The sequence below is a fragment of the Entamoeba invadens genome (assembly GCF_000330505.1).
Source record: "Entamoeba invadens IP1 unplaced genomic scaffold scaff_1105074724332, whole genome shotgun sequence".
Classification (NCBI taxonomy): domain Eukaryota; phylum Evosea; order Mastigamoebida; family Endamoebidae; genus Entamoeba; species Entamoeba invadens.
Window position 1 is genome coordinate 91,472 of NW_004191636.1, and position 10,254 is coordinate 101,725.

Genomic DNA, 10,254 nt, shown 5'->3' on the forward strand with positions numbered 1-10,254 from the left:
TTATACAAAATAATCATTTCGATTATTAATATAATCTATAACAAACTTATTTTCATAGTAAAAATAAAGAAGTGTTATTGAAATTATTTGTAATAATTTAATCTAATAAAAAGGGGACAAAGAATCTATTTTTAATATAATAATTGTTTTGTTTTTTTATTAAAAAAAAACGAAACTTTTTGGTTACAAAATTTGTTATGTTTGATCTAATTATTGTTTTTTTGGTTCATTTTCTCATAACGATCGAAATTCGATACCTTTAATTTTGTATATATCGTATTATATTTTAATAACTACATAACTTTGGGGAAATAAAAGTTAAAAACGACAAAGAGGAACACCAAAAAAGAAACAATTTTTAACCGATCAAATATAATTAATAAAAATATTAGTTTAAAAAATTATTCAATAATAGAATAAGTTATTAGAGTGGTTACATTTTTATGCATAATATTTTTTAATACAATTATAATTTTAATGTTAATCATTTCTTAAATGATTTTGTATAGCTATAATAATAGTTTTTTTATAGAACCAAACTTATTTATGAATTAAAAAATCATGAACTTTTATTTCCATTAACTCTGTGGTATTATCAACAAATTATATAAAATATTTTTAAATTAACAAAACCAATCAAAAAACACACTTGTAACTGTTTTTCTTGACCTGAAATTTTCGAAACCAAAAAAACTAAAAACAAAAAGGAACAAAAATATTGTTTGCAAAAACTGTCCTTTTTTCAAAACCAAAATTATCTTACTCACTTTTCGGAGTATTTTTAGAAGCCCCAATCCGACTTTTGCTTGTTTTGCCCCATCATTTTTTGCCTTTCAAAAATATTAAAAACTGAAATTTTAAAAGTTTTATTTTGATATTGTTCAGAAAACAAGATAATATTCATAATCTGTTACCAACAATTTAATTTTGTTTTTAACAACGATTTTTTAATACTTCGAAACATGTAATAATTTTAGTTAAAAAACACTCTTGGAATAGACTGGTTAAATGACTTATTTATTAGCGAAAGTTCCAGTAAAAAGCCTAATTATTTAGTTTTCTATATTTTTGTCAAGAACGAATATCTTTGCCAAATAAAATTTTTTGAAGTTGTGTTGTTGTTGTTTTTTTTCATTGTTTTGACTTTGTCAACTTAAAAAATATAATAGTTAAATAACTACAAACAACAATCAAACAATAATAAATTATTATTCTACAAAATGATTTGGGAAAACAATGGCACTACGCGCTTACAATCACCAGAATAACCGAAGTTAAAATTTGTTCAAATGTTTATTGTTATCTGTTGGATTAGGAAGAAATCCCGCTATTTAAAATCATTTTGTAAGAAGAAATGTTTCATACAAAAAAGAAAAAGAAAAGATTACCAACAGTTTAGTCAACAAACCAGAAAAGTCCCCTTTCCAAATAAAAAATAGATTTCAATCACACAAAAACCCATGCTTTTATTCGTAAACAAAGTGGGTTTAAAAAAACTGTCATATTTTACTAAACTTCCCGTAATTTGAAGTCACATTTAAGTAATATATTTAAATATGAAGTTAATTGACTTTCAAAAACTGTTATAAGAACTCTACCCAATTCCATACTCTTATTACAATCATGGGAAACAAAGAGTGCAACACAGTCAAAGCTATTAAACAGTGCGGACGCTTGGAGGAACTCAACGACACAGTCAGAGTCTCCACCATACTCCAATACGAAGAGGACGAGGACAAAGACGAGAAGATGTCTCACAGCTCATATATCCTCTCTCCAACTCCTTTTGATGACAAAGTGATATCAAAGTCCACTGGATACCCTCTGCGTCCTCGTTCTGCAAACTCAGCAAGAAGCTCCCCAGCCATTTCTAAGATCAAAAGTGTATCTCCTCACAAGTTTATGTCAAGGTCTCCAAACCCTTTTCATTCGTCAAAGACAAATTCTCCACGACCAAAAGCTCATAAAATTAACTTCGATACCGTCCCACTCATCCTCCAACAAGCAGAAACTATGTTCTCGGGTCTCACCCCGTCCGTTGTATTCAACTCATCAGTCGATGGATGGGAGTCTAGAGAATTGAACTCAAAGATTGAAGGTCTCGACAAGTTGATGTTTGTCATTAAAATGTCGGAAGGATGGCAATTCGGGTTCTACTCCGAAGACATCGCCCCAGTCCATAATCACTCCGAGAACACACAAGTCTCTTCTTCAAACATGTTCCTCTTTACAACAGACTCCTGTGGAAACAAATTCACTGTAATTAACAGAAAGAATAAGACTGAACGTTCCTTCACCCTTCACACAAATACCGAAAGGGAATTTCTTCTGACGTGCTACTCAGCATTTTGGCTGACGTCTTCGCGAAAGGTGTACTTACACCAATTATTTAAAACTACATATCAAGTCAATGGATTACCAAATGACAATCTTCTTTCAATAAAACAGACTGGTTCTACGTGCCAGAGTCTTACTGTACTTCACTGGGCGTAATCACTCAGTTTCTCATATGTAAATGTTATTTTGTTATCTTTATTAGTTTATATTATAGTTTGTATTATAATTTATTTACTAAATATTAATATACTATAATAAATTACTAATACTTAATAGATTTGTTAATAAAACAAATGATAATAATTATTGTATTATTAAAAATGTCTATATGTTTAATAAATAATAACAATGAAACCACTATTGATTATACAAAAGAACTTTCACATCCCAATAGAACGAGAATAACTTGATGAGAAATATGTGAGTGGGCCTCCAAAGTTAGCACTGAAAGTATCTTTCTTTCGTATGGCATCACTCGCCCTCTTCAAGAACAAATTAATCACAAAGGAATTTTCACTATCTTTGAGAAGCGAAGCAATGCACCAGACGTCCTCCACTGTTGAACACCCAGTGATCTTAACTAACTCACAGAAGTCTGGCAAGACTCCCTCGGATGTCTTCCGCTCCAAATACATGATGAGTATCCGCGCCTTCATCCGTATATACTCGACAAATTTTGTTAAGATAACATCGAATAGAACACCACTCCCAGAACCAACACAGTTTAACATAACAACACAAAACGGCTTTGCAAAACTACTTCCGTGGAGTTCGACCATTTTCTTCAGATGCGAAGTCTTTGTTGTGAAGCCTAAAGACTTGATGAAATTGGAAAAGAGTGTATTCCCACGCTCAACATAATACTTTGTCAGACTTAACTGAGACGAGCACTTCACGCTGCCGTTGTTCATATCAACAATGCAATACGGCGCACAAAACAACTCATCTGATTCGTGTGGAAATTCCGTCATAAACGAGACGTCGATGAGGGGGTTAGCGACAGAGACTATAGTCTGTCCAAATATAGATTTCTTCCCGGGTACTATCCTATCAAAGGGACTTAAGAGTCTTTTAATGCCAGCTATATTCCTTCCGTCGTAAGGTATAATGATCATAGTATATGTCACTGTATATGCGTATATGATGTTTTCTAGTAAGTCTGAGTACGTCTCATCACCAAACTTTAGAAATGAAAATTGGCATCTAAACTCGTCTCGCTCTTTCACAATCGACTCTTCGCGTAATTTGGAAACTTGTGCGGGTGACTGCTCTGGACTGAATATCGGAGTGACTTCTACTGATGTCTTTAAATCGCACTTCTCGACCTTCATTGCTGTCTGCAGTGGCGATTTGTGATAGAGCGATGGGTTCAAACGACTTCCTAATGACGGCCGAGTTGGTGTTGTTGTACACGAAACACTATCAAACGACCCAAACAGCGAACTTTTCTTGTCGTCTTGATGTGCAAACGTCTCTTTTCTGGGATCAAGAAGCTTCTTCTCGTCCATTCGTTTGAATATCTGTAAGTTTCGATATTGGACATCAATGTTTACGATGTATTCCTCCACTCGCTGGACAAAAGACTGTAACTCAGACAACAATAAGGCCTTACCGGAATCCCCAACACCACGATACTTCAATTGTTTCAATTGGAAGTTGAAAATTAATAGATTGATCAAGTCGTACAACTTCTCGTAGTTGATCTCCTCGTCGCGCGGAAGCAAAAAGCCGATGTTGAATGCGATGAACCCTTCCACAGAACCCTCGAGGAATGGCATACACACGGAAAACACGTTGTTCACATAAGTGATCATGTCAATAGTCACCGATCCATAGTCGTAGGTATAGTAAGGGGGGGTCAAAATATACCTCCGACGCGTCGACTCATCTTTGGTGTACACCGAACAATACATCGATGAAAACGGCACTTTCCGAAGAGATTGGTTGACCACATACCCTCGAATAGTTTCATGCATCCGATTGTCACCATTGGGTCCAGTGTACCTTACATCAACTTGTTTGTTCGCAGCATTGGAAAATGAAAACACGTCGAGCATTGTGATGTATTTGATCTTCACTGCAGGGACAAAGGAACGGTCTACTTCTTACAACACTGTTATATAGAATTATTAAATAGGAAAATATTAGAATAATATAAGAAACACAAACCGACAACCTTCCACGCAACTTGTGTTAAATACTTTTGATCATCATAATCAAGTAAAGCACTATATACTCTACGCCAGAGATCACCCCATATCCAAAATAAACCTTTCACCTCCTCTTTCTCGGGCGGAGTCCACTGTTCAAATAAAGAGGACAAATTTTTGGAAAGGTCGTCTAAACTCGACCCTTTGACACTCATTTATTTATTTTCAGTTGTTTCTATGAGCAACAATTTTTCGTCCTCAATTAACTTTTCATTGATATTATACTTTAGTTTTTACTAACTGTATTAAGCATTGACTTTGAGTTATTCTGAAAAGGACATTTTTATACTAAAATGCAGTTTTTTTGTATATTACATCTAATAGTTTTTACGTGGTTACTTGATAGTAATTTTTGTTATTCCCTCAATAATTAATAGTGGAGTAATTCAGTTGATATGATCAAAAACCAATTCTATTATTTATATTTATTTTTATTATAAGATATAATATAAAAGTGATATTTATATTATATTAATAATATATTAGATCTGATAATAAATTTAATATAACATTTTAATAACATTTTAAGACATTTAAAAAAACGCAAAAAAGAAAAACTTCAATAAGCTAATGAAAATCAATGAAATAATAAAAATAAATTACAAATATAGAATTTGTTTACTTGCCTCTCTTTAGAGAAAAAAGTGAGTGACAACTGGAAACTCGAAAACAAATGGCTGGAACTGGATACGATCGTCAATTAACAATTTTCTCACCGGAGGGGAGATTGTATCAAGTCGGTTTGTCATATTTGAGATTGTAATCACACATCACTCACCGTAAAGAGTACGCATTAAAGTCTGTCAAATGTGAGAATTTGACGACAGTGGGGATCTGTGGGGGTGACGCTGCTTGTATCATAACACAAAAAAAGTTACCTGTTTGTTAATCCAATATAATATATATACTATATCTAATATATATATTATAGTATTAAGTATGATAAATCTATTAGTATGTGTATAGTAACGTATAGGATAGATTGGTCGATCCAACTACAGTCACACACTTCCATCGCATATCAAAACACGTTGGATGCTGCCAAGCAGGTATATACGCTGACGGAAAGTTAATAGCACAGCGCTCGCAATATAACTCAAGCAAGTTTGAGCTGGATTACGGCTACGAGATGCCGGTGTCTTTAGTTGCGAAGAAAACAGCAGACTTTGCACAGATGTTAACACAACACGCTTATATGCGACCGTTTGGTGTGTCTTCGATGTTCATCGGGTGGGACGAAGAGACTGATGCGCCTCAGTTATGGAGAAGCGACCCAGCGGGCAGTGTTGCTGCGTTTCGTGGGTGTGCCGCAGGTGAGAAAGAACAAGAAGCGTTCAACAATTTAGAGAAGAGGAAAGTAGCAAAGGATATGAAGACTGACGATGTGATATGTATGGCGATCGACTGTTTGCAAACAGTTACATCTTCCGAGTTCAAAGTTGGCGATGTTGAGATTTCTGTTGTCTCGAAAGAGCACACCGAGTTTCATATTCTCAATGCAAAGGATGTCGAGAAGTACTTGTTGATGGCGTCCGCAAAGGACTGAGTTCATTTATTTGGTCTTTTTTATTCACTTTTTCGTCTGATGTGAAAGGGGGGTTTTGGTCGAATTTTTGAGGAATATTTTGGGTGACTTGAAGAAAACAAATTCTATACCTTTAGATTGTAAATTAAAAAAAGAACTAATAAAGATAGAATGAAACAACGTCGGAAACCACGTACGTTCGAGGCCGTTTTACGACAAGATAGCATTTTCAGATTTGTGAATGATTTGAAGTGTAAAGAGATGTTTGATCAGATGGCGAGATGTTCCATAGCATTTACAGAAGAAACAGTAAAAGCGTATTGTATGGACAATAACAAGGAATTTGATGGTGGGACGTTTTTGAACGATATATTTAAGATGACGATTTCAAAGCGAACGATTCAACCAAAAATCCTTTTAGATGAGAACATCACACGGACAAAACAATACCACATGGACTTACACAGAGAGTTGATTGGCGTTGAACATTCGTTTATCTTCGCGGTCGAAGAGATTGGGTATCAAATAATGAAGGAAGATATTTCAGTGTATAACCAAGACGCTTTGGCTAACAGAGCGCTCTACGTCGGTCGTGAAAGTAAACAAAGCAACACTTGCGCATGTTTTTCAGCAGATGGTACGTTTCTTCCATTTCTCTTTTGTACAACAGATCAGACACAACACATCTCAGAGAGACTGAAGGACTCTGTTTATATGAAAACAAAGGATGGACTCTATTTTTCTAAAGAAGACTTCTGCGAGTGGTTTTTGGATGTATTAATTCCATCAATTGAAAGGAAAAAGCGTTTAAATAAGTACACTGGTAACACTTTGATTCTCATGAGCGCATTTTATGTTGAGTATTTTCAAAACAAAAAAGTACTTCAAGAAATGTTAATTAAAGAAGGAGTTCGCATATTAAGCTTCCCTATTGGATACTATGAAGAAATGTTACCAAACAACTTGGTGATGGAGGAGTTGGAAAACTTTTTAAATAAGTGCACAAGACAAGCTGGTGTCACCGACTTCATGGTGAAATTGAGTATAGAAGACATTGTGACATTTTTCATTCAAAATGCAGCAATGGTCAAAGAAGACTTTGTCAGATACATTACTGAGTACAACGAGAAGGTAGTGAAAAACGATGTGAGTGTCACGAGGATTAAAAAGTCTGAGGAGGATATACCCAATTTAGTGATGTACAACGACATACAAGACAATGTTCGACTCGAGTTGGACGAAACACGGAACCAAATGAATGATCGCAAAAATGAAGAGAGTGGTGTTGAAGCACGGCCACCGTCCTTCGATGTGATATCTGAGTGTTCTAAAAAGAAGAGTTCAAGCATTGTGTTATTACAAAAGATCAACAACGAAGCAAGTAAGTTGTGGTTTGTGTGTGATTGTATTGGGAGTGCAGATGGGGGTGGTGCTGATGTTATTGTTGGGATGACTGGTGGGTATGAAATGCTCAAAGTGTTACTGATAGTCGAGAAGAAGTTGGAGTGGATGAGCAAGTTATTAGGAGACAGTGTCATCATTGTTGAAACGTGTGATCGAGACAAAGCAATTGAAAAGTGGGTGACTGAGGCAGTATATCCCAAAGCCGAAGAAGTCTTGTCGCAGTTCAGAGAGAAGAACGTGATATTTACAATACCTGAGACGCGATATACTCTGTTCAAAAACATTGAAAGTCGAATGCTTGAGAGGAACATAGAGATATGTAAGGTGGATAAAATCATCGAAAACGTCTTACCAACAAGTGTTTTAAAACGCCAATTGGAAGAATATTGTGTGCTTTGTGGAGGGGATATGAATGATTCCAAAAGCCTTGTTCTCGTGCTCGAGTGTATCAAAAATTTGAAACGCGATGTCATCCATTCAATGTTCCTCGATGGGTGGTCGATATGGAACGGAGTCATTGGTGATGAGTTTGATGACAAGACGTTTATTGAGTGGCTCAACAATCAGTTCTTACTCTCTAAAACGTCATTTGATGAAATAACAATTAACATAAGTAATAACAGCAATGGGATCACTACGTTTAACGTCAAATCCCTTGGAAAAGTCCAGAAGAGATTAATGAAAATGGTGTTGAACACAACACCGTTTCTGTTCTGTAAAACAATTGATGAACAAATCAACTTTGTGACTCAGCAATATCCGGCGCTCGCTTCAATGTTCCTTCAAATAGTCTGCGAGACGTTGTAGACAACTGATAAATTAATTTATTATTTAATGTAATTCAATTGCTCAAAAAAATTATTAAAACGTTTCTTCAAACCAAAACAAGGCAGAAACAATTAAATAGTTCTGTAAAATTTATTCTACTGGAGGGAGGTTGTCTGGGTAGCTTCCTGTCTGCAAGAGACATCTGACAAGAGTCTTGGCCAAGACGTACTGGTGTTCGTTGAGACATCCTTCTTTCCCAGAGTCTGCAATTGTCCATATCTTCTGCAACTCCTTTTTGTCTGCGCCAGTCGCCATCAGCGGAGCAAAACAGTCTTTCCCAAGTGCTTTCCCAATATCATTCTTGGGAAGTTTGGCAAACTCCTTTTGATAAGAAGCCAACTCATCTTCGGAGACCTGCAGTGTATCAAGAACCTTCTCAAAGTTGGTACCAAACTCAAATGGATTGGTGTGAGTTGACAACTCGTCTTCCATTGGGAATTTCTTGAGCAAAAATGGGATCTGAGTACTCAAGGCATCATCGACTGAATTGATCAATTTAACATCGAGTTTTGGGAATTTGGCGAAGTCTGCGTTCTCGAGTCTCTCCTTGTATACATCAATTGGTGGGAAATCACCAGCAGCCAAATTGTACCTCCTCATGACTATGTTGAATACTTCATTCAAATTTTTGACTAACTCTGCCTTCTTCTTGTCTTTCCCAAAAGTTGGCATTTGTTCACGTAAGTACGAAACTATATAAGCATTTGCTTTGGCAAGTCTTGCACGTTTACACAGTTCGTTAACTTTTCTGACGGTGGCTTGTTTTGGGAGTGCGTGCAAATCTCTCATCAAGTCGTCTCTTTCTTTCTCGAAGAGTGAGGTGAACATGGTGTCCTTGAATGGCTGCTCCCAGAATGAAGACACATACACACGAAGACACTCCGGAGTTTGCATCACTTTCCCAAGTGACCACATCAAAGCACCATACACTCGCATCAACTGCTGCGACTCAATCATATCCGCCTTGTTCAGCACAAGTCGCATCTTCTCAGAGTGTTTCTTAACAGCTTCAATAACAGCTTTAAATTCATCAGAAATATCCAACTTGTGGGCATCAAAGACTAAAATGATCATATCCGCTCTCTCGGCAAACCATCGAACAACTTCTGTAAAGTCATAAGATCTTCCGATTCTCTGCTTCTCACCAGAAAGCACACCCGGGGAGTCAATGAATGTCAGATGTTCCAAAAGAGGAAGATTACAGAACGACCCGTTGAATTTGGCCATGAAGTCATTACCAAATTTGCTGAGTGAAGTGAATGGCTTGTCTGCTTGAACACAAAGAGTGTTACCAGGTATAATGGAAGAATTTGTCCCGTGCATTACGGCCATAAAACCGTCTGTAGTAGGTTCAGGTCCAATATTAGAGCCCGGATAGTCATAGTTCAGCAAGTAGCTATTTGTCATTGATCTAATAAGAGATGTGTTGTAGTTGATATGTAGACAGTTGTTGGTAAAGAACAAACTCAATGAAAGTAGTTTTACCAGTGGAGTACTGTCCAAGGAATAAGACCATTGGTTTTGCATCAAAGTCTGCTGGTTTCATGAGTGGTGAAATCAAGTAGTCATACTTAAAATCCGATTCCAACTTTTTGATCTTTTCATCATAAATCTTCTTGACACCATCAATGACTGAAACGTATGACGTATCGATTGTTGTTGCTTTCTTTTTCTTGCTGAACATGGTGTTTTCTTGTGAGTTTTGTAGTTCGATTTTTTTTGGTGGAGTTCGTATAGTTCATTATCAATTCTTTTTACTATTTTAATAGTATATCGTTTTTTGACGAAAATATAAAGTTCTTAAAATTGTCTCTCTGTTTTTGTGAAGTTGTTTTACTATTCAAAAACTATTGTTTTTACTTCAACAACAGAAGATTGAATTCCTTTTTAAATTGACATTTGATTGAATTATAATTATAATCCCTCTGCATTTGTTTATAAATGTCAACA

At 35.8% G+C, this 10,254-nt stretch overlaps 5 protein-coding genes across 5 annotated transcripts; 3 read left to right on the top strand and 2 right to left on the bottom strand.

The window, feature by feature from the left end:
• Nucleotides 1-1,623: 1,623 nt before the first annotated feature.
• EIN_198110 (hypothetical protein) lies at nucleotides 1,624-2,493 on the top strand (the record flags this gene model as incomplete). The annotated part of the gene is made up of 1 exon (XM_004183156.1): nucleotides 1,624-2,493. One exon carries the CDS (start codon nucleotides 1,624-1,626, stop codon nucleotides 2,491-2,493), a length of 870 nt encoding a protein of 289 aa, XP_004183204.1.
• A 224-nt stretch (nucleotides 2,494-2,717) lies between these two features.
• EIN_198120 (hypothetical protein) lies at nucleotides 2,718-4,702 on the bottom strand (the record flags this gene model as incomplete). Its single annotated transcript, XM_004183157.1, has 2 exons — nucleotides 2,718-4,435; nucleotides 4,507-4,702. 2 exons carry the CDS (start codon nucleotides 4,700-4,702, stop codon nucleotides 2,718-2,720), a joined length of 1,914 nt encoding a protein of 637 aa, XP_004183205.1.
• Nucleotides 4,703-5,220: 518 nt separating this feature from the next.
• EIN_198130 (proteasome subunit alpha type-6-A, putative) lies at nucleotides 5,221-6,093 on the top strand (the record flags this gene model as incomplete). The annotated part of the gene is made up of 3 exons (XM_004183158.1): nucleotides 5,221-5,287; nucleotides 5,333-5,427; nucleotides 5,524-6,093. The coding sequence occupies 3 exons, from the start codon at nucleotides 5,221-5,223 to the stop codon at nucleotides 6,091-6,093; spliced, it is 732 nt and encodes a 243-aa protein (XP_004183206.1).
• Nucleotides 6,094-6,243: 150 nt separating this feature from the next.
• EIN_198140 (hypothetical protein) lies at nucleotides 6,244-8,283 on the top strand (the record flags this gene model as incomplete). Its single annotated transcript, XM_004183159.1, has 1 exon — nucleotides 6,244-8,283. The coding sequence occupies one exon, from the start codon at nucleotides 6,244-6,246 to the stop codon at nucleotides 8,281-8,283; it is 2,040 nt and encodes a 679-aa protein (XP_004183207.1).
• A 111-nt stretch (nucleotides 8,284-8,394) lies between these two features.
• Nucleotides 8,395-9,988, bottom strand: EIN_198150 (EH domain containing protein, putative; the record flags this gene model as incomplete). The annotated part of the gene is made up of 2 exons (XM_004183160.1): nucleotides 8,395-9,700; nucleotides 9,771-9,988. 2 exons carry the CDS (start codon nucleotides 9,986-9,988, stop codon nucleotides 8,395-8,397), a joined length of 1,524 nt encoding a protein of 507 aa, XP_004183208.1.
• Between the last annotated feature and the right edge of the window lie 266 nt (nucleotides 9,989-10,254).